Source organism: Coregonus clupeaformis, chromosome 20, assembly GCF_020615455.1.
Source record: "Coregonus clupeaformis isolate EN_2021a chromosome 20, ASM2061545v1, whole genome shotgun sequence".
Taxonomy (NCBI): domain Eukaryota; kingdom Metazoa; phylum Chordata; class Actinopteri; order Salmoniformes; family Salmonidae; genus Coregonus; species Coregonus clupeaformis.
Window position 1 is genome coordinate 48,951,677 of NC_059211.1, and position 21,911 is coordinate 48,973,587.

At 41.4% G+C, this 21,911-nt stretch overlaps 3 protein-coding genes across 8 annotated transcripts in view; all 3 read left to right on the plus strand.

Moving 5' to 3' along the window:
- The window catches only part of LOC121533582 (phosphatidylinositol 4-phosphate 5-kinase type-1 gamma), a 79,164-nt gene extending 69,237 nt beyond the window's left edge, over positions 1-9,927 (plus strand). For 2 of the 5 annotated variants that reach the window (XM_041839655.2, XM_041839654.2), the window contains exon 17: positions 506-1,761. In XM_041839655.2, coding sequence (XP_041695589.2) covers positions 506-682 — 177 coding nt within the window. In that variant the 3' untranslated portion in view covers positions 683-1,761. The other 3 variants (XM_041839656.2, XM_041839657.2, XM_041839658.2) reach the window with 3 other exon arrangements.
- Positions 9,928-11,984: 2,057 nt separating this feature from the next.
- Positions 11,985-16,036, plus strand: LOC121533581 (interaptin). Of its 2 annotated transcripts, XM_041839652.2 has the most exons (10): positions 11,986-12,213; positions 12,300-12,390; positions 12,500-12,597; positions 12,704-12,865; positions 12,981-14,103; positions 14,222-14,330; positions 14,440-14,752; positions 15,003-15,181; positions 15,369-15,484; positions 15,841-16,036. In XM_041839652.2, exons 1-10 carry the CDS (start codon positions 12,151-12,153, stop codon positions 15,882-15,884), a joined length of 2,298 nt encoding a protein of 765 aa, XP_041695586.2. In that variant the 5' UTR covers positions 11,986-12,150; the 3' UTR covers positions 15,885-16,036. The 2 variants fall into 2 exon arrangements, with proteins under 2 accessions (XP_041695587.2, XP_041695586.2); XM_041839653.2 differs by lacking the exons at positions 12,300-12,390; positions 12,500-12,597; positions 12,704-12,865 and having other exon boundaries at positions 11,985-12,213.
- A 272-nt stretch (positions 16,037-16,308) lies between these two features.
- On the plus strand, positions 16,309-21,911 carry LOC121533583 (ras-related protein Rab-11B). The gene is made up of 5 exons (XM_041839659.2): positions 16,309-16,444; positions 19,829-20,024; positions 20,199-20,392; positions 20,502-20,582; positions 20,706-21,911. Exons 1-5 carry the CDS (start codon positions 16,405-16,407, stop codon positions 20,846-20,848), a joined length of 654 nt encoding a protein of 217 aa, XP_041695593.2. The 5' UTR covers positions 16,309-16,404; the 3' UTR covers positions 20,849-21,911.

A 21,911-nucleotide genomic window follows, 5' to 3' on the forward strand; every position in this document is an offset into this window, starting at 1 on the left:
TCACGTGTTTGTTTGTAAATAGCACAACGGGAGAAGGCGGGAGTACAGCTGTATATTGACAGGGGTTGCATTTTATATTGAAAGTCAAGTGTTTCTTTACTTCAATAGAGTGATCAGGGACATGCAACTATAGTTTTCCTTCAAAGAAAATACATTAGTGCGACACATTCGGCAGAAAATAGCTTAATTTTAATTAGATGACAACAGAAGTTCAATGCTATTTGGCTGGCAGCCACACAAGGAAATGAGCTTACAATGAAAAAGCAAGGTCTTTTCTTGCAGAAATAATGCATGGCCATCATCTTTCTAATGTTTATTATAGAAAGAAGTTAGCCAGCTACATTTCCTAATGTTTTGCTTAAAGATAATTGCGTAAGCTTTCTGTTTGAGAAGTCAAAGCCCTTTGGATGACTTATCTGTACAGCTGCCACTGCTATCTTTTGATTTCCTTGCGTTTTTTCTCCTCTCCGTTCTCGGCCCGTCTGCTCCTCCCCGATCTTCGCAGAGCAGACAGGCCCATTGCCCTAGCGACTCCAGACTCGACACAGACACAGCGTGTACACATGCTGCTTCAGAGCAAGTATTGTTCTTCCTTCAGACAAGCATGCATCAAAACATTTTTCATTTGCACAATGTCTCTCGTTCATATTCGCTTGTAAATGTCCAAACTCACCAAAAATGACATTCGGTAGCTCCTACCTATATATGTATAACTTTATGAGCTGGATTGACTGTCTTTGCAATTTGTTTATTTTGGTTTGCGCTTGTTAGCATATTTAGCAACCAGCCTCCATGGAAATTCGCTATTACTTTCTGGTAACAGACGCCCAATGGTATTTTATGCATTTTTTGGCGCCCCCTTGTGTACTAAGCCGATAATTACGTAAATCCTGGGTTGAGAGAAAGACCGTATGACGATATGAAAATCTGGATACCGCCCAACCCTGGCAGTCACCACCTCCCTTTCTCTGTCTTTCACACTCTCTTCTCTCACCCTCTCGCTGTGACGGAGCCTCAAGGCGTCCGCATGCTTCCCAGCCGAAACAGTTCGGTAGAGTTTGTGCATATATTATGACGACATTTTGTGACGTTTTTGTTAGTTTTGGACTTCGGTGAGGGTATTTCCGGCTGTTCGGGCACACAAATATTTTTCTGGAGGCAAGTCGAAGTTCAGAGACAAAGTCTACGCTCCTTCGTCGGTGATTGGTCAACAGTAGGGATTCTTCAATAAAGTCTGTTGTCATTCTATGAGAGACGACTCGTTTTCATGCAAATTCTTTAATTTAAAAATACTGCAACAAACATCTTAGTTAGATGTACAATTGCGCAACTAATATCTCTTCGGCAAAAACGTAAAAATCTATGAGAGATTTCTTGAGTTATTAGATTAATTCTGACTATTTTGAGGAAGTGTATACTGGCAACGGCGTCTCAAAACGGACAAACAGTACTATTGACGCTTTTTTCTAGTTTTTCAAGTGAAGGTCTTTTAAGGGAGTATGTGAGCACACTCGTTCAGGGGGGGGTGAGATAGTGAAGGAATGCACCAGACCTATTCATCATCATGGCTGATTCACATTTAATTTCATCACCCTTCACCAAAACACAGTCAAACCAGCAATCATCTCTTCTATCACCTCAATACTTAACCTTTAATTTCCCTCCATGTTCCATCTTTGTGTCATTTTTCTGTCCCTCCATCCCTTTCACTCCTCTCTCCTCTGCCCTCTCTGGTCTCTCCCATCTCTCTGTGGGGATGTGCTGTCAGCTTGCAGGGAGAACCTGGGTGTTCTCTCCTGTCCTGCGGAGGAGAAAGCTCCAGACCAGCTCTCAGATGCAGTGTAAGTCTGTGGGACATGCTGGTAGCTCTGCTAACTGCTTAGTCAATGCTTCAGTTAGTAGCACCTTTTTATACAGATATCAATGGCCTATAGCTGTGAATGGAGTTGTTGTAGCTTAGTCCCCCAGTCTGCTTACTTTGAGTCTTAGTGCTGTAACTGTAGTGATTCCTCAGTTGATCTTCTCAATGTTTGATCTTCTGAAATTTGACAAGATCCATAATGGACTGATATTCCTTAATGAGCATATTTTCTCAAAGGATACTTGATGTGTAAGAGGGCATGACACATGATATGCTCTACATATTGTGCTAGACCTTTTTTATTTAATCATGTCATGTGTTTCCTCTCATTAGAACAAAAGGGGTCATGGCCTTTTTTGTTCTGCCTTCATATCATGTCTTTGTTAATATTATTTATTTACCTCATCCTCCGCTTGGGGTTTGTTCCTCTTCATGTTGAATCAAATCATGGCCGGCTGGAGAAGACTCCATGTAGAGAGAGAGAGAGAGAGAGGGGGAGAGATGGGGCAAGAAAGGAGGAAGAAGGGAGGAAGTGGCTGAGTTACAGGAGGGGGCTCTGGCTTCTCATTTGAGGCCATCTGTCTCTCTCGTTCACTCCCACTCCCTGTCTTCCCACCTCTCTCTCTCTCTCACTTTCTCTCTCCACCTGAGTGGTCTCCCTGTGGAAGGTGTGTCAGCTCTTGCGCTGTGAGTGTGGCGTGTGTGTGCATATGGTGTGTGTGTGTGTGTATAAGCGTGTGTGAGCGACGAGTGTGTGTGTGACGTCAAACCTCAGTGCCGCTTCCAACTACGTCATCACAGACAGTGTGTGGCAGCTGCTGCTCTTTCTTAAAGGGAGAGTACCGTACAGGGCAACGCCACGGTCACTGCATCAGAGACCATGCAGCACTGAGGCTCTGACAAGGCTAAACACTTAATGCACATAATAAGCAACACACAGAGCACTTTTCTTTATTGAGAAAGAAAGGGGGGAAGATGCTGTGGGAGAATATGTCCTTTTGGCTGTTGGCAGTACTGGCACCCTCGCTTTCCACCCACCACTAACCACCTACTCCCACCCTGTTTTCTGGCTGATACATACTGTAGATTCATAATTTTTCCTGTCCACTTCATCTTGGCTTTTTTGAAATAGCATAGTCATAGAAAGCAATTATTAGGCACATACATAGCCCTACCAGCCAGCATTACAAATGAAGAGTTTTGAAAGTGACAGCAGGAAAGAACTAACATTCTTTTGAAGGCTATGTTGATATGTTAGCACATGTAGTCTACCTCCAGGCCAGGGGTCTCCAACAGGTATATCGCGAGCTCGCAGCCCACCTATGAGCAGCTCGCCAATCAATTCTGAAAGTACATGCATTTTATCATATTCCATGCAAACTGTCATAAACATAAAGCTCCCGGCTACTATCCAATTAAAGCCACATTGACATTATATCACCCCTGGTTAGCCACTATTGGCTTAAAAACCCAAACGTAACACAATATCTGCCAATTAATTTCCAGCAATATTGCCGTCTGTCTGTTTGGTGCCTGCGTTTGTCTATCACTCTGTATGCAGCCAGTTAGCGATGCTAATGATAACCGTCTTATGGGTAGACCGAAGAAAGACTTTTCCAAAAAACCTTCTCAGTGAAATGTTAACTGCAAAGTAGTATTACGTGACAGAACTATATAATGATTATTTGTATCAATTGGGTGGTGATTGTTTTGCAAACTCTGCCATGACATGTTCTGCAGCAGTAGGCCACAGCAGAAACATCCTAGACCTACAAATGCCTCTCTTGCAAGATGCGCGATTAAAGTGGAATTACTCTCAAAATCATATTTTGTATTTTCTTTATTTTTTTTACATTGTCTGGTGTGTTTAAAGGCCCAGTGCAGTCAAAGTTACGTTTTTCCTGTGTTTTATAACATATTGTACAACATCTGATTAAACTTACACTGTAAAAGTGTGAAAAACATGATCAGTGTTATTTCCTCATAGTTGCTGGTTGAAAATACAATCTACACAGGACCTTCTAATCAGCAGGTTTGCATGGGCGGGAGCTTTGGCTTTCCATGGTGACATGACCATGCGGTAAACTGGTTAATAGACCAATAACAAAAAATAACAGCTAGTTTTCAGTTTTCCCCTCCCAACTCAGACCACTCCCAGACAGTCCTAGCAAAATTCTTGCTTGAGATTAATTTTTTTCCTATAAAGTTATTTTTTGCCAATTTTAATGGAAATCTATTACAGTAAGGTACTTAATTGTTACCCAGAAATTAGTGATATTGATATAAAAACGGCTGCATTGGGCCTTTAAGTATTGACATGGACTCAGAACATCCATTTTAATTGTTTGTCTATGAATAATTGTAATACTGAGAGTAAAAAAACAACAACAAAAAAACAATCCCAAACCTGGAATTTGTTTACTGAGAAAACATAATTCAGGAAAATACTAAATATAATTTTATGGGGCCCCCTTAGAGTTGTTTATTAAGCATTATTTAACCAGGTATATTGACAGAAAACACATATTGTACACCAAGGACCCGGGAAGAGTTGCAGGGTACAGTAGAAGAAAATAATGTGCCAATTTGAAAGCTATAAAAAAAAATGTAGCTCGCAACATGTTTTTTGTTTTTATTAAGTAGCTGTCATGCTAGAAAAGATTGGAGACCCCTGCTCTAGGCTGTATTCCAATAGGATTTCACTGCTAGTGTTTCATTTTCACATTTCTACAGTTAGGCTAATCTATATTCCAAGCTCACACTTTCTGTCCTGGCATTTCCTCCTTTTGCATTTCTAATTTTATTTTCCTGCCTTGTCTTGTGTTTTCCTGTCCTGTCTATCTCTCTTGCCTGCCTCTGCTTCTCTCTGTGCTGTGTCCAATGACCCCCTCTCTCTGGCGCCCTCTGCTGTGTCATTTGTGCAGCCCCCGGAGGACAAGACCTGGGTGTACTCCCCTCTGCACTACGGCAGTGAGTCTCAGACCTTGCCGGATGGGGAAGGGGAGGAGAGCGAGACAGTAAGTAGTAAGAATTACACCTCCCAGTACCAGTGTGTGTGGGCCGGCCCGACCGTCATGCCCACTGAGTATGGCCGTGCCAGTTATGACCATTTGGTTCCCCCTCCCTTCACCATGCAACACCCAGCTCTCACTGCATGCTGCTCAGTTTCTTCACACCGCTAGGTCTGTCTGGCTGCATGTGGTTTGGCAACTTGGTACATGTCTCCTCCGCCTAGGGTTGCAAAATTATGGTAGCTTTCCCAAAATTCCCAGGTTTTCCCGAAATCCTGATTGGAAGATTCCCGGAATCAGAAGGGTATAAGCAGGAAATCCGGAACCTCCCTACCAGGATTTCTGGAGAACCAGGGTTTTTGGGAAAGTAACCAGAATTTTGCAACCCTACCTCCTGACTCATGCATCACCGTTACCAGATCCCAAACCCACACAGCTACAGTTGTCATTGTCATTTGTTTTATTCTGAAACAACTGACCAACATATAAGCATGTGCTTTGACACATACAGTACAAAGCAGTTGGTCAGATGAGTGGTGGCAAGTATGGCAATACATTTATTTGATTTGTACAGTTCCTCTCTGAAACCCAATAACTGTGTTTTCTTTGTTTATAAATCCATATAATATGACATTATTGCTTTCAGATGGTCCTCTTTCAGCCACTCTGCACAAATGATCAGAAACGACTTTGTGTTATGAGACCCCATAATTGATCCCTTGGTACAAACTCTGTTATATTACTGATGACTTCTATTTCACTGGGTATTTTCAGGGTGTCAAATCCCATGAATGTTCTGTAATTGAGATTTTAGATAAATTATAAATTAAACTCTTATTACTAAAGCTACTATTATGGCTTTGGAAAGCTAAGCGTGCATATTTCATTATAGGCTTCTAGTTTCCGGCAAGGGTTGGGTGGAGATGGATGAGAAATCATTTTGTTCATGTATGCACGCATGACTGTAAGTCGCTTTGGATAAAAGCGTCTGCTAAATGGCATATTATTATTATTATTATTAAAGGTACATATATGAATCCATTGACAAATTTCATGATTAAGGTCCAGGTTACATTTTATTTGGATAGTCTCATATAGATGACCTACAGATGGTTATACTATCAACAAACTATATGTTGATAAGCAACTGCATGCTAAGGTTAGGGTTATTGTTAGCCTAGGTTTAAAATAAGGGTAAGGGTTAAGTTTATGTTTTTCTATTTTTTTTATTTCACCTTTATTTAACCAGGTAAGCCAGTAAGTTCTCATTTACAACTGCGACCTGGCCAAGATAAAGCAAAACAGTGCGATAAAAACAACACAGAGTTAAATATGGGATAAACAAAACGTACAGTCAATAACACAATAGAAAATCTATATACAGTGTGTGCAAATGTAGTAAGTTATGGAGGTAAGGCAATAAATAGGCCATAGTGCAAAATAATTACAATTTAGTATTAACACTGGAATGATAGTTGTGCAGAAGATGATGTGCAAATAGAGATACTGGGGTGCAAATTAGCAAAATAAATAACAATATGGGGATGAGGTAGTTGGGTGGGCTAATTACAGATGGGCTGTGTACAGGTGCAGTGATCCGTAAGCTGCTCTGACAACTGATGCTTAAAGTTAGTGAGGGAGATAAGAGTCTCCAGCTTCAGAGATTTTTGCAGTTCGTTCCAGTCATTGGCAGCAGAGAACTGGAAGGAATGGCGGCCAAAGGAGGTGTTGGCTTTGGGGATGACCAGTGAGATATACCTGCTGGAGCGCATAAATGTAAATTACATCGCCGAAGTCAAGGATCGGAAGGATAGTCAGTTTTACGAGGGCATGTTTGGCAGCATGAGTGAAGGAGGCTTTGTTGCGAAATAGGAAGCCGATTCTAGATTTAACTTTGGATTGGAGATGCTTAATGTGAGTCTGGAAGGAGAGTTTACGGTCTAACCAGACACCTAGGTATTTGTAGTTGTCCACATATTCTAAGTCAGACCCGCCGAGAGTAGTGATTCTAGTCGGGCGGGCGGGTGCAAGCAGCGTTCGATTGAGGAGCATGCATTTAGTTTTACTAGCATTTACGAGCAGTTGGAGGCTACGGAAGGAGTGCTGTATGGCATTGAAGCTCGTTTGGAGGTTTGTTAACACAGTGTCCAATGAAGGGCCAGATGTATACAAAATGGTGTCGTCTGCATAGAGGTGGATCTGAGAGTCACCAGCAGCAAGAGCGACATCATTGATATACACAGAGAATAGAGTCGACCCAAGAATTGAACCCTGTGGCACCCCCATAGAGACTGCAAGAGGTCCAGAAAACAGGCCCTCCGATTTGACACACTGAACTCTATCTGAGAAGTAGTTGGTGAACCAGGCGAGGCAGTCATTTGAGAAACCAAGGCTATTTAGTCTGCCAATAAGAATGCGGTGATTGACGGAGTCGAAAGCCTTGGCCAGGTCGATGAAGTGAACAATCACTCCCCCGTCCCGGCCCATTATTCTCCATAGAGACACACACACACACACACAGAGAACCATCACTTCCACCTATCCCAGGGACAGGAGCTGCCAGAGGAATAAGTGGAATCAGAGCCTGTGGGCTAGTGGAAGGAGACTGTCTCCTGGGGTTTGTCTATGCATAGATGAAAACAAATGTAAAAACAGTCATAGAAAACTGCATTATTTGGTTGTGTTGAGGGGATGTTCATATGAGAGGAAAATACTACTTTTCTCTTTTTCTACCCTCTTATTTTCAGTATGTCCTCTGACTTTCCCTTTAAATTATTGATATACCTTTGATCAATAGATGTGCTTTGATAAGAGTTATACCTCAGTTATATCATGCTGTGGGGGAATGAATCGATTTTATTTTACACTCTTGACATGATTATGTTCTGAAGATTTACAACTTTTATCCCTTCTCCTATTTCTCTCCTCTCTTTTTTTCTCCCTCTCTCTCTCCTTCCACCAACAGTAAACACTCCTCCGTAGAGCTGAGAGGATGATTCCGTGGAGAGAGGAGCCATCAGACTGATCCCCGGGCCTCTGAGTAGCAGGCAGCAGAAGCTTTCCAGTCCAGACCTGTATTTTAAACCATGGATACAAAAACAAAACAGACTAAATACTGGGAGGAAACCCCCTCGACATCCCGTGGTCACAGTGGTGATGATACTGTATGATCGATTCCCCTCCTTTCAACCCACCCCAACCCCAAATTGCCATACCAGAAGAAAAGCAGGAACTCAAATTGCTAGGCTATACATCTAGCATGCCCCATAAAAACAGGGTCATTGAGGCAACTCTGCTACTCCTCTCACATTCCCAAATGTTGATATAGTCAAATGGTCATATCATGTGTTTAATTGATATGTTAATTTATATTGTGTGCTTTTTCTTAGTTTTTTCTTTTGTTTGTGTTGTTTTTCTATCTTTTTTATTTGTGCACTTTTTCAGCCATTTTTTAATACTGTGAATATATTTAGTTATGTTGTGTGCATCAAATTTAGCTCTAGTATCAATCTTAATGTTGTTTTTCAAGATATTAATCGCTATCAAAGTGTTACTTTACCGCTATGATGAATGGTACTTTACCATTGGAGAGGGAACACTTTATTTCCATAAAATGAAAAAGAATCTATAGACTTTGTTTCAGAAAACATGATTTGGTAAATCTCATAAGCCTACTGTATTCTTTTACAGGTTTGTTTATTCATTGTTATGTATTTATTTTGTAATTTCTATCACAGTATTGCTACAGCCTTCTAGCCTCAAAACCAGATCATTGGAACACTAAATAAGGTGGGGTATTGTCAATCATTTCAAAATCCTACATCATTACAATGTCTTCCAGCTCCGCCCAACTTCTGGAGAAATGCAAACAAATCATTTTCTAAGCATAATGATTCATTGAGCTGTCGTAATATCATGAAATACCAACATTTCAGCAGTCAAACTTTGGCACTGAATGTTAGCTCTGCTGGAGGGGACTTAGGCTAATGGATTTGATTACTTAGGCTAAATAACTCACACTATCACATATCATGTCCAGAATTAATTAATACTTCTGTTATTTAGTAATAGTTAATCAGAGAGGGATTTCAGGCTGCTTTCAGACAGCACTTTTACCTGTCAACCATCATCAGATGTGAAAGTGACGTCTTCATCACAATCATCTGGCATAGGATTAGTGTTATAGTCTTTATGCGAATGACATGTTCTAAGGTTTAAGTTATGTTTCTATGTTTTTATTCCTCTTTTTGTGTTTCTCACTTGGCTGTTTAAGTTAGTTGGTGTGTTTGTATGTCTGTGAGTGCGTGCGTGAGGGAAGGTGTCAATGTCAAAACGTGTAAAATACTGATCATTCTATCATAATGTGCAGTGGCCAGTTGTAATCAGTTGCTGTTGTTAATGTCATCAAGAGACCATAGCAGCAGTATGTTGTACAGTACAGGTGTAGTCTTAGTTACTTTTAATTGCCTTATTGAGAAATTAAAACGTATCATATCAATGTTCTTTTCATAGCAGTGCTGTTGTATTTATTATTTTCAAGTCATTTTTTCAATAGTGTAGTTGTGAGCCTGAAAATGTGTATATAGAATTATAAATACATATATAAAGATATATAAATATATTTTCCATTTGAATTGGAGAATATTATTATTTTTTATTTTTTTGATTAAGATCTACACATGATTTACTGTACCATGTTCTTCAAGGTGTTGACAAGATGCAGCTCTATTTAGGGTTTATAAATCACAGCTGTTTTTTTTGTATGATATCCGTTACTGAAGAGTTGTCAGTTTTACTGTCCATGCAAATCAGTAGGGGTTGTTCTGACAGTTTAGCTGTATTTGTGTACATGTTTTCAAATCACTGTGTGCCCTCCTTTACAGAGACATAGCATGGTTTCAAAATGAATATGCATATCAGAGATATGTATTTATGTATATCTGTGTATATTCATCTATTTATTCATGAGGATAAATAGATGGCTGTATGTCTGTGTGTGTTTGGACCCTTACGATGAGAATGAATACAAAATAAAGCAGTTCTATGTCTATGAAATAGTGTATTCGTCCATGCTTCCAAAGTTGTGCATGTCTGTTGACTTCCATGTCTATATTGCTGATGTTTGCAAGCAGGGGAATTCCTTCCATGTGTCTCTTTTGTGCTACTGTTCAGTGCATGTTGTGAAAAACATAATTGTGCTGTGCTTGATTTTTGTGTGGCCTTTTTCCCCCTAGCCTGCAAGAAAGCGCACAGAAGATACATTTTAAGAGAAGCATATTGACCTGCGTAGTGTAGAATTCAATATTTTCAACTGGTGAGAATAGCAACATGATGTTCAAGGCACGGTACTCAAGAATATCTTTATTTTGATTTATGACATTTTATCTGAAGCAATATTGGTGAATGAGGAAGGTACAAAGACCATTTTTCATAACACTCTACTATGATTGGTCCTCATCAAAACAGAAAGGTTTGAGTCTACCAGTCAGTTCTCATCTGAGCTGATTTATGATGGTGAGTGTGGCCCATAAATGGAGATCATACCTACTAGACTGTTGTTTACACTACAGCTTTTTGAAAAGTAGTACTGCTATAACACAATACAATACAACAGAGGGAAAGTGTTCAAATGTGTTATGCAATCAATCATGTTTTTTTATTATGTCAAATATATAATGAGGTCCTTAGGAAATATTTTGACATTGGTCCATAATTTCCCTGTACTAACAAAATGTCATACATGTTCTCAAAAGCTGTTTGCACGGTTACCTGCCCATATTTTGATACAGCTACAACCAGAAGTGACTTTCGTAGCCAGTTAGGAGAATTTACGCAGCAGGTTAGGATAATTAGGCTAAGGAGAGAAAGGGAGTTGGTAGCTCAGTTGGTAGAGCATGGCACTTGCAACGCAAGGGTTGTGGGTTCGAAAAATGTTGTCGCCCTGGATAAGAGCGTCTGCTAAATGACTAAAATGTAAATGTTATTAAAAGGGTTAGGTCTAGGGAAAATGCTCTCCTAACCTGCTATGAAAATCACTTCCGGTTGTAGCTGTATCGAAGTGGCGTGAAACGAGTGTGTCCCATATTGTGGCTACGTGATCTTTGTTTTGATTGTTTGTCTTTTTTTGTTAGTATTTTGCTTGAATGTTTTATATAGAGAAAATATGCCCTGTGCAAGAGCCATCTCATTAAAACACTGAGCTATATCAGAGGGAAGTGACATTAAAATGTATTGTCAACCGAATTCAACTGTCAAATAGCAGGGATGAGATTCAATTGTACGACCTTCTCTTAATTTATGTCAATTAAAAGGTGGGGGAAAATTAATAAAGTTCCAAAATGCAACATTAATTTTGTCTATTTCTGTCGGTGAAGCGTTTTCAATATGGTGCTTTAAATGCCGCATTCACGTGCTAGTCGGAACAAGGAAACTCTGAAATATCTGACTTGCTACTTGGTTGGACTAAAATGTGAACGCGGCACAAGATAACTGGGAACTCGGAAAAGAAACGAGGTCAAATCACAACGTCAGTGATCTTCAGGTCGGAAAGTTGGAGCTCTAAAAAGATGCCAGAGTTTCCGACTTGGAATTTTGAGTTGGATGACAGTTCAAAAGATGTTTCCCAGTCGGAGCTCGTTTTCTTCCGAGTACCCAGTTGTGTGTAGATTGATGAGGGGAAAACATTATTTAATCCATTTTAGAATAAGGCTGTAACGTAACAAAATGTGGGAAAAGTGAAGGGGTCTGAATACTTTCCGAATGCACTGTACATATAGGTAGAACCAGACGGCAGCAAACAGAGTAAACGGACCCAAGCGCGGAACGACGTACCTGAATATGTTCAATAGAAACTCTCGCTTTCCGTTTGGAGTAAACGGTTTCTGTTGCAGAACGATTGGCAACAAACGAAATAATTGGCGTAATGAATACACCTCAGGCGCCCTATGTTCCTGACAGCTCGCTGTGTAGTCACGTGGGTCGCGCGTCAGCCAGGCTACGTCTTCATACCGCTACATTCGGATCAAGAACCAGAGCAAAGAGGGCGGGAATGATCGAATTGAATGATATAATCATACGTCAGGTTTCCTTGGAGAACAACATACATTTTGAAAAGTAGTGATATTTTAGGATTTGTATCACTAGCGCATTTTGGAACTTTTTTATTTTGTAAAAATGTAGCTAATGTAATCTAGCTAGCACATCGATAATTTGTCTAACAATGACAATTAGAAGTCTCCTATTTTAATCAAGCTATAGGGTTATTTGCCCTATTTTGGCATGATGATGGACAACGGAGACTTCACTAACACTCTCCACACATGGGAGGACCTGTCTTGCAAGGTTTGTTGTCCTCTCATCAAAACTTTGTTCATTATCAAATATGTTTATTTTATATATCTTATTTAGCTGTATCTGGTTTGTTCCAGGGTCTTGGAGACAAAATGTCAAATGCAAGCAATAGTAGATGCTCAAGTCCAGCAAATGGCGTTCTTAGTGATGAGGGAAATCAACCCAGTGGTAAAACTAACATTCTATTGGATTTGGGCCTTTGGATACAATTCTACAAGTTCATATAAAAAATAAAAAATGTTAAAGGTGTAGGGTAATTCACTCTTTTATTTCCTAGAATCCTATTATGTTATAATAAGACAGCTTCATGATGAAATAGACAGGTCCAAAATGTCATACAAAGAAGTAGAGGCCATGGTCCAAGCCCACATGAAGGTATGATGACGCATAGTAGCAAATGACTGTTTGACGACTAATTGTTTATGGTTTTCTTTAGTATACAGTAATGTTTGTAAAAAATAAAAATGTTTTACGTTCTCAGCCTATTTTGGATCAAATTCGTTCAGATGCATGTAAATTGGTGATTAGGTCATCAGCATTGGAGGATAGCTGTCACAAGAAAGACCAGCAGGACAGACATATTCTCTTACATATCCCCTCCCTCCAAGAGCTCCTTTTGAAATTAGCCTTTACCAAAAACTCGGTAGGTACTCTAGAAGTGTTTCCCCTCTTGTGTTTTTGATGTGAGGCTATAGGATAATCTTCATAGTCATATGTGACCATCATGCATGTAACCTCTGTGCTGTGTTTGACTGAAGGATGACGTGCAGAGTTACCTGATCTCTTCCGAACGAACATTCCTACTCTCTGAGAACGATGCTCTGAAAATGGAGCTCAGAGATGCCAAGTCTCGACATGAGACTGTGATGAAGAGCCTGCACCTTTCCCTTCACTCTGCTGAGCAGGAGAATAAGAGCTCCAAGTTGACACTTCAGCAGAACCTCAGACTGTCTGAGGGCAAGCTACACTCCATGGAGCAGAAACTCAAGGAGTTTGAGGGACAGGTCCTGTCCTTGCAGCACAATCTCATGGGCTCCAATGAAAGGACTCAGAGTCTGCAGAAAACCCTCCGGTTCTCTGACGATAGGCTCCAGTCCCTTCAGCAGGACCTGGAGGAGTCTGAGAAGAGAGGCCAAAGTCTGCAGCAAATCCTTGGGGACTCCCAAGAGAGGAACCAGACTCTGCAACATAACCTGGCTTCTTTTGAGAAGAACATCCAGTCCCTTAGCCAGAACCTTAGCGCTTCAGAGAAAAAGGTTGATTTCCTTCAGCACAATAACTGGAAGTTTGAGGAGATGGTCAAGTCTCTGCAGCAGACCCTCAGCTGTTCTGAGGGAAAGGTCTCTCTCCTGCAGCAGAGCCTGAAGTCTTCAGAGGAGAAGGTCTTATCCCTCCAACACAACCATTGGGCCCTGGAGGAGAGAGTCCAGTCCCTGCAGCAGAGCCTCAACTCCTCAGAGGAAAAGCTCCAGTCGACACAACATTGGCTCAAGGCTACAGATGAGAAGGCCAAAGCCCTGAAGGAAGCTCTCAGATCTTCAGAGGAGAAGACCAAGTCCTTACAGGAGGCCCTGGGGGTCAGCGAGAGCTGGATCAGGGCGACCAAGGCCCAGCAGCAGTCTCTGGAGAAATGCAAAGAGGAGCAGGAGGAGAGGATCAAGAGTTTGATGCAGACTCTCAGGATCACTGAGGTGAAGCACCACAGCACAGTGCAGGACCTGCAGGTGGGTCTTGAGAGTGCCATGGAGAAGGTGGAGATTCTGCAGGATACACTGAACAGGACTGAGTCTGGGCATGTGAAGGAGGTGGGGCAGCTTCAACAGAAACTGAACAGAGCTGCAAAGAAATTGTCTTCAACAGAGCAGGAGCTGCACAACCAGAGTGAGTGAGAGTGATAATTTTGCTTCGTCAATGTGAAAATCCACAAAAATAATGTTTAAGATTATATCAGATGTTTCCCTTTAACTGTGTAATCCTGATTTTATATTGGTTTTATTAGTTGCTGCCTTGAACACTAAATTGCTGGAGGAGCAGTCAAAGGCAAGCAAGGACCTTGAGAGATCCATTAGATATGAGAAAGAGCTGCAAGACACTATCAAGAATCTTAGGTAAACACAAGCACACACAGACTTTCCTTTAGTGATACAAATAAACAGTCACCCTAGCCAATGGTTGGACATTACTCACTCCCTATGTCCCCTCTCTCCACTCTATCAGGAAGAAGCTGAGAACTCAAACTGAGGAGAGGGGGTTTGCTCTGAATAGCCTGAGGTTGCGTCAGAAGGACCTGGCGGATGTACAGCGCCACCTACAGGCAGACCTGCTGAGGTGCAGCCAGGTCTGTGGCAAGGAGAAGGGACCGCAGCACTTCACCCCCCGCAAGGGTGACCTGAAGGAGGAGTTCTTCCACCTGAGAACCAGCCTGCACTCCGTCCTGGAGAAGGAGGCTGGGAGAGACGACCCGGGGAGGCAAGACTGGATGCAGGTGTTAGACAAGAGTAAGGAATGGGAGAAAAAGGCAGAAAAACTGGTGAGACTGTAAATCATGTACTGTAAATAATGGACAATCGATACACATTGGTATATTTTGCTCACGGTACGGTTGCTCAGACTAAAGAATCACTTTCAATATATTTCTACTATACTTGTTACATTACCTCAGTAGCAGAATTTAATAAAGAAGCACAGCTGAGGTTTCACAATCTACAGAAAACTTGAATTTCTGCATCATTATTGCAATTTGATGAAGTTGTTGGCTTTATGTTCCTTTTTTTCTGCAGGTGGACAGTTTAGATTCTCTGCAGAGTCACCAGCTGCTGGAAGAAGGAGGGGATGAGAGGTACCAATATAGAGCAGGAGCATGGAGAAGTGGAGCATCACCCTCCATCCTTTCCCCTTCTGCTGTGACGGTGCCCCAGAGGAACCTCTCTACGAGGCCCGCTTCTCCATATCCCTATGGGTAATCTAATCCGCATCTCTGCATAGATTTCATAGTTAAGCCAAAATCTTTTTTTTTCATGCTCAATTTGTTGTCTCCCAATTTGCTGTCTCCTGGGAGAGTGGATAGAAGGTTCTGGGGTTTTATGATTTTACATTGAGTGCCATTACAGACCTGTATGTATGGTTTTGTCTTCTTTTCTTCACAGGCAATATTTAGGCCAGGAGAAGAAGCTTGGGTCTAGCTCCCACCGTGGGTTGAATGATTCTGAAGGCATGCAGCATTTACTAACTATCCAAAAAAGACTGAAGAACCTCCAGTCAGGTAAAAAGCAATCACGTTAAGCTATCACAAAGAGAATATGTAGATGACATACATCCATTGACCTCTTTGTAGACAGGCACCACCCTGTCATCAATTCCAGGTCAGTCATAACAATGGAACTTTTTAATAGGACAAAAAGATTCACAAAATGTTTAAAGAGACCATTGAATTACAGAAAGGAATATTTTACTAATTATATGGCCTGATATCCCATTGGTGTTTTGCTTTCATTTACACAACCAAAGCTTAGAGACCTTCATTATGACAGAAGTAGGCCAATATTTGCCCTTGTTCTGGCATTTGTTCCACCAAATTATTGTAAATTATGAATGCAGTATGAATTTGTTTTGTCTTAGTTGAATTCCAGAGGAATATCAAGGGTTTACTCCGGACGTCATAGCACCAGCAGCGAGACTCTTTGGGACCATTGAATTACTTTACAACTGAGGGAAACCACATCATTTAAAAATACCAGACAATTTGAGAATTGTTATAAAATCAAAATGATTTCAAGAATGATTTCATGGCAAATAAATCATTGGTTCTAGTCCATTTTTGTTCGTTTGTATTTTCTTTTCATAAATAAGATCACATTCCTAAGCGATCAAGTTCATGAATGAACTGAAATACTGACATGGGGTGGAAAAAATTATTGCTCAATCCACATTTTCTACAATGTAGACTTGTGGAGTTTTTTCATCTGATCACGCCCCTACCTATGGCCATTGGTCAATATTACATGGTGAAGGGTATTATTTGTCAATGTATCTATCAATTAACAGAGATATACCTCTAATTGGTCTAAGCAGTTGTCCCTCAGCTCACGTTCGCATTCCCTTCGGATAATTTTTTTCTGCGGGTAGGAGTCCGGAGGCGCTCTTTGCCAGTCTTAATATTTTCATAAATTGGGAATCATCAAAATGGGAACCCGAGACGACGAATATGACTATCTATTCAAAGGTAAGACGCGCTCCAGAGATTTAGTAGTTAGGGGACCATTTACTTATTTTCTCAGTAGTTGAAATTCAACGCAGATGTCTCCAGTGCCCAGCTAACTAACACGTTAGCCAAACTAGCTTGCTAACAGGTTAGCAAGCTAGCTAACGAGCAGTTATCTGCAGCCTAATAAGCGTCTCATCACCATTTAGGTTGCTAGCTAACGTAAGCTACATTCAGACAATGTGGAGAAAAGAATTGCTTACTTACTAGTTATAAACGTTTGTAAGATTAGCTAGCAAACTAGCTAGTTTGCTAATGTCTGACAATCAGCTGGTATGATCACATATAAATATTTGGTGTAATGTTAGCCAAAGCCACTGGCAATATGCTAGGCTAGCCATAACTTGTAACAACGATGCTAGTCTAGCTTGGTCGCCACTTGTCTGAAATATGAAGAACCATTTTGACTGAACATCTGCGTCCAAGATATGAAATGTTTTCTCTCACAAATAACTTTGCCCTAAGGGAGTGAACATTATTTATAGTAAGGGTTACATGGAGAAAATCGGACCTCTGAAAATTAAAATGGATGGCCCTCCCTTCAGCAAATTAATTTTACCTAGGCTAAACCCTCACTGTACGCTTGAAAAGGCTAAACCCTTCCCTATACCCAACATAATAATTACAACAAAGTGGATAGCAGAGAACATGTATACCGTTTACCCTCACTTCTTGGACAGGCCAGAGCCTTAGATATGCAGTTTTAGCAACTGTTAGTCATCCTGTACGCATTACATGGCAACGCAGGAATGTTGATAGCGCACAGGGCTGCGGACCAGAAGGTTGTGGGTTCGCATACCACCATGGATGAGTAGGGGTGGAAAGATTAATTTTATAGTAAAAACATTGCTTGAATCTATCATCGTATTTGCAGGTCCGAGAAAAAAAGGTGCCATTTATAAAAATATTATGCAGTTCTACATCATTTTACATATTAGCAGAATATATATTTTTTATAAACTGGGTGGTTCGAGCCCTGAATGCTGATTGGCTGACAGCCGTGCTATATTTACGCAATGTGGCCCGAGGGGGTGTGGTATATGTCCAATATACCACGGCTAAGGGCTGTTCTTACGCGCGGCACTACGCGGAGTGCTAGGACACAGCCCTTAGCCGCGGTATATTGGCCATATATCACAAACCCCAGAGGTGCCTTATTGCTATTATAAACAGGTTACCGATGTAATTAGAGCTGTAAAAATAAATGTTTTGTCATACCTGTGGTATACCACGGCTTTCAGCCAATCAGCATTCAGGGCTCAAACCACCCAGTTTACAACAGACCGTATAACACGGGTATGACAAACCATTTATTTTTACTGCTCTAATTACGTTGGTAACCAGTTTATAATAGCAATAAGGCACCTCGGGGGGTTTGTGATATACAGTGCATTCTGAAAATATTCAGACCCCTTGACTTTTTCCACATTTTGTTACGTTACAGCCTTACTCTAAAATTGATTACATGTAATGTTTTCCTCATCAATCTACACACAATACCTCATAATGACAAAGCGAAAACAGGTTTTTAGATTTTTTTGCAAATTTATTACAAATAAAAACAGAAATACCTTATTTACATAAGTATTCAGACCCTTTGCTATGAGACTCGAAATTAAGCACAGGTGCATCTTGTTTCCATTGATAATCCTTGACATGTTTCTACAACTTGATTGGAGTCCACCTGTGGAAAATTATATTGATTGGACATGATTTGGAAAGGCACACACCTCTCTATATAAGGTCCCACAGTTGACAGTGCATGTCAGAGCAAAAACCAAGCCATGAGGTCGAAGGAATTGTCCGTAGAGCTCAGAGACAGGATTGTATCGAGGCACAGATCTAGGGAAGGGTACCAAAACATTTCTGCAGCATTGAAGGTCCCCAGGAACACAGTGGCCTCCATCATTCTTAAATGTAAGAAGTTTGGAACCACCGAGACTCTTCCTAGAGTCTGGCCGCCTGGCCAAACTGAGCAATCGGGGGAGAACGCTTGCAACGCCAGGGTTGTGGGTTCGTTTCCCACAGGGGGGCCAGTATGAAAATGTATGCACTCACTAACTGTAAGTCGCTCTGGATAAGAGTGTCTGCTAAATGACTGAAATGTAAAATGTAAAAGGCACATGACAGCCCGCTTAGAGTTTGCCAAGAGGCACCTAAAGGACTCTCAGACCATGAGAAACAACTCTGGTCTGATGAAACCAAGATTGAACTCTTTGGCCTGAATGCCAAGCGTCACGTCTGGAGGAAACCTGGCACCATCCCTACGGTGAAGCATGGTGGTGGCAGCATCATGCTGTGGGGATGTTTTTCAGCGGCAGGGACTGGGAGACTAGTCAGGATCAAGGGAAAGATGAACAGAGCAAAGTACAGAGATCCTTGATGAAAACCTGCTCCAGAGCGCTCAGGACATCAGACTGAGGTGAAGGTTCACCTTCCAACAGGACAACGACCCTAAGCACATAGCCAAGACAACGCAGGAGTGGTTCAGGACAAGTCTCTGAATGTCCTTGAGTGGCCCAGCCAGAGCCCGCAGAGAAGAATGGGAGGAACCCCCCAAATACAGGTGTGCCAAGCTTGTAGGGTCATACCCAAAAAGACTTGAGGCTGTAATCGCTGCCAAAGGTGCTTCAACAAAGTACTGAGGAAAGGGTCTGAATACTTATGTAAATGTGTTATTTCAGTTGTTTATTTTTAATAAATGAGAAGAAGAAAAATCAAGCAGTTTTTGCTTTGTCATTATGGGGTATTGTGTGTAGATTGAGGGGGGGGGGAACAATTTAATCCGTTTTAGAATAAGGCTGTAACGTAACAAAATGTGGAAAAAGTCAAAGGGTGTGATTAGTTTCCGAAGGCATTGTAGCCTAATAAGCAACTAATTCTAAAACATTGAGAAATATTGAAATTTCATCAATTGCAAATTACATGACCCTCCCCTGGACTAGATAGAAAACGAAACTCTCCCCTTGACTGAAATTGAAAAAGCATGACCCTCCCCCATTTTCCTCCCAGGTAATCATCCTGTAAATTTCGACTCCTCCCTAAGTATCAGCACCAGTCATCATGACTGTCTATCATGATAGTGGTTAAATGACTAGCTACCAGGAAAAGTGTGCTCAGTAGATTTGGGCTTAATTTAGTCATTGTTGAATCATACTGAACAAATATAGCTCTGTACTAGTCACCTCTCAACCCTAATCGTTTCCATTGTGACCCAGCAGCCTGTCATTGCAGTTTACATTTACATTTTAGTCATTTAGCAGACGCTCTTATCCAGAGCGACTTACAGTTAGTGAGTGCATACATTTTCATACAGTTCTAATGTCATCTTTATTTTGTTGCCAGTGGTGCTGATCGGAGACTCTGGTGTAGGGAAGAGTAACCTGCTGTCCCGTTTCACACGGAATGAGTTCAACCTGGAGAGCAAAAGCACCATCGGTGTGGAATTCGCCACCCGCAGCATCCAGGTGGACGGCAAGACGATAAAGGCCCAGATCTGGGATACAGCTGGACAGGAGCGCTACAGAGCCATCACTTCAGCGTGAGTGGAGGAGGGTGCTCACTGCTCAATAATGTTAAGGATACTCATCCTCCTGTAACCTGCCCTTTATGGAACTAGCATATTTTTATAGTACTGAAACCATTCTGTGAAATCTTTCTCTATCTTAGTCTCACAACCTTTGACCTCCTATCCTCCCTGCTCTGTCCCAATCAGGTACTACCGGGGGGCGGTGGGGGCTCTCCTAGTGTACGACATTGCCAAGCATCTGACCTATGAAAACGTGGAGCGCTGGCTGAAGGAGCTGAGGGATCATGCTGATAACAACATCGTCATCATGCTGGTGGGCAACAAGAGTGACCTGCGCCACCTCAGGGCAGTGCCCACAGACGAGGCTCGCGCCTTCGCAGGTAAACAACAAAAACACAGGAGTAGATGACAGCTCACTCCGGGGACAAAGATGGTTAAGAAGACATCCCTGTTTGTCTCAACTCAATCTTATCTCTTTTTATCCCTCAGAAAAGAATACGCTATCATTTATTGAGACATCGGCTTTGGACTCCACTAATGTAGAAGAGGCGTTCAAGAACATCCTCACAGGTAATAGACAGGGGCCACTATACAAGACTATTTACATTAGTTAGTTTCAAGTCAAATTTTTTGATTTCTTACACTTGAATGGAATTGCTGCTGTATTAAGGCACCTGATTTTTTTCTCCACAGAAATCCACCGAATTGTATCACAGAAGCAGATAGCTGACAGATCAGCACATGACGAGTCTCCAGGCAACAATGTAGTAGACATCAGTGTCCCCCCCACCACCGATGGGCAGAAAAACAAACTGCAGTGCTGCCAAAGCCTGTGACCCACAATACCACCTTCCTACCCCCACCCCTTACTCCTCTCTCTTTTCTCCTGTGTGTTGTACTTCTGCTGTCTCTATTCCTCCATGTGTTTTAGAAGTCTCCTAGAAAATCTGACTTTCTAGATAACATTCCTTTCTCCCTTTTTTTTCCTCATGTTCTTTGTTCGTCTGTACGCTATCCTCTTCTAACCTCAAAGCTCATGTCTTTTAACAAGTGATAGGATTTTTGTCTATTTTGTGTTCAGGCTCTGATTGTGTGATCCAATCCTGTAGAAGGAATGGTGAGAGATCAGTTTGTCCTGTGCTTCCGGTTGCCTTGCTGCTGTCCTCAAGGTCCCTGTCCTGAGTGTGGCATGAAAGAAAAGAACAGAGACCTGGGTAGTGACTGACTTAGGCTGATATGAAGTGTTTCTGAAAATGTAGTTTTTTGTTAAGCCTGTGGCTCACAGAGATGCCAAAGTGTGGCTGTGATCATTTTCAATCTAAAACCTCATCTAAACAGTAAATTTGCAGAGGCACATTTGTCAAGATTGGACTTTTCCCAATTTTATCATGCGCTTTGTTTCACTATTGTTAGCTGCAGCCACTGTGTTCTCTATGTAATTAGTTTATACTATGAACTAATCCAGTAGTCCGACTACAATTGAAAGCAAATGTGAATATGCATCTTGTGTCCTGCCAATCATTTCAATGGAACTCGCCATGTAAAATCAACAACTAATTCCGAAGGACTCTAACGTCTTCAAATCACAACACTTAGCTTGCTTGGTCTGGGAAGGAGGCTGATATACAGTAACAGTCTATATCTAGGGTGGAGGATGCTTTCATTGCTTCACTCTCTACTCAAACCATTAAAGCCTCTAAAATGTTGATGACAGTGGAATTTTAAGAAAGGAAGGTTGCTTTTGTATGGTTGGCTATAATGCCTTATGTCTCCCCTTTCTAGTAGAATTGCCTGTACATCATTTTCTGTCACAGGTCCAACTTTTAAATCAATAAATACATCTGTTAATTTGCCATTTCATCAAGGAGCATTGAAATGAAATAAACCAAATTAATGTCA

Coding starts and splice junctions, on each gene's coding strand:
- LOC121533581 (XM_041839652.2), top strand. CDS start 12,151: ATGATGATGGACAACGGAGACTTCACTAACACTCTCCACACATGGGAG. Junction 12,866..12,980: donor TAGCCTTTACCAAAAACTCG/GTAGGTACTCTA, acceptor GTTTGACTGAAG/GATGACGTGCAGAGTTACCT. Junction 14,331..14,439: donor GACACTATCAAGAATCTTAG/GTAAACACAAGC, acceptor CCACTCTATCAG/GAAGAAGCTGAGAACTCAAA.
- LOC121533583 (XM_041839659.2), top strand. CDS start 16,405: ATGGGAACCCGAGACGACGAATATGACTATCTATTCAAAG. Junction 16,445..19,828: donor ATATGACTATCTATTCAAAG/GTAAGACGCGCT, acceptor TTTTGTTGCCAG/TGGTGCTGATCGGAGACTCT. Junction 20,393..20,501: donor CGAGGCTCGCGCCTTCGCAG/GTAAACAACAAA, acceptor TTTATCCCTCAG/AAAAGAATACGCTATCATTT.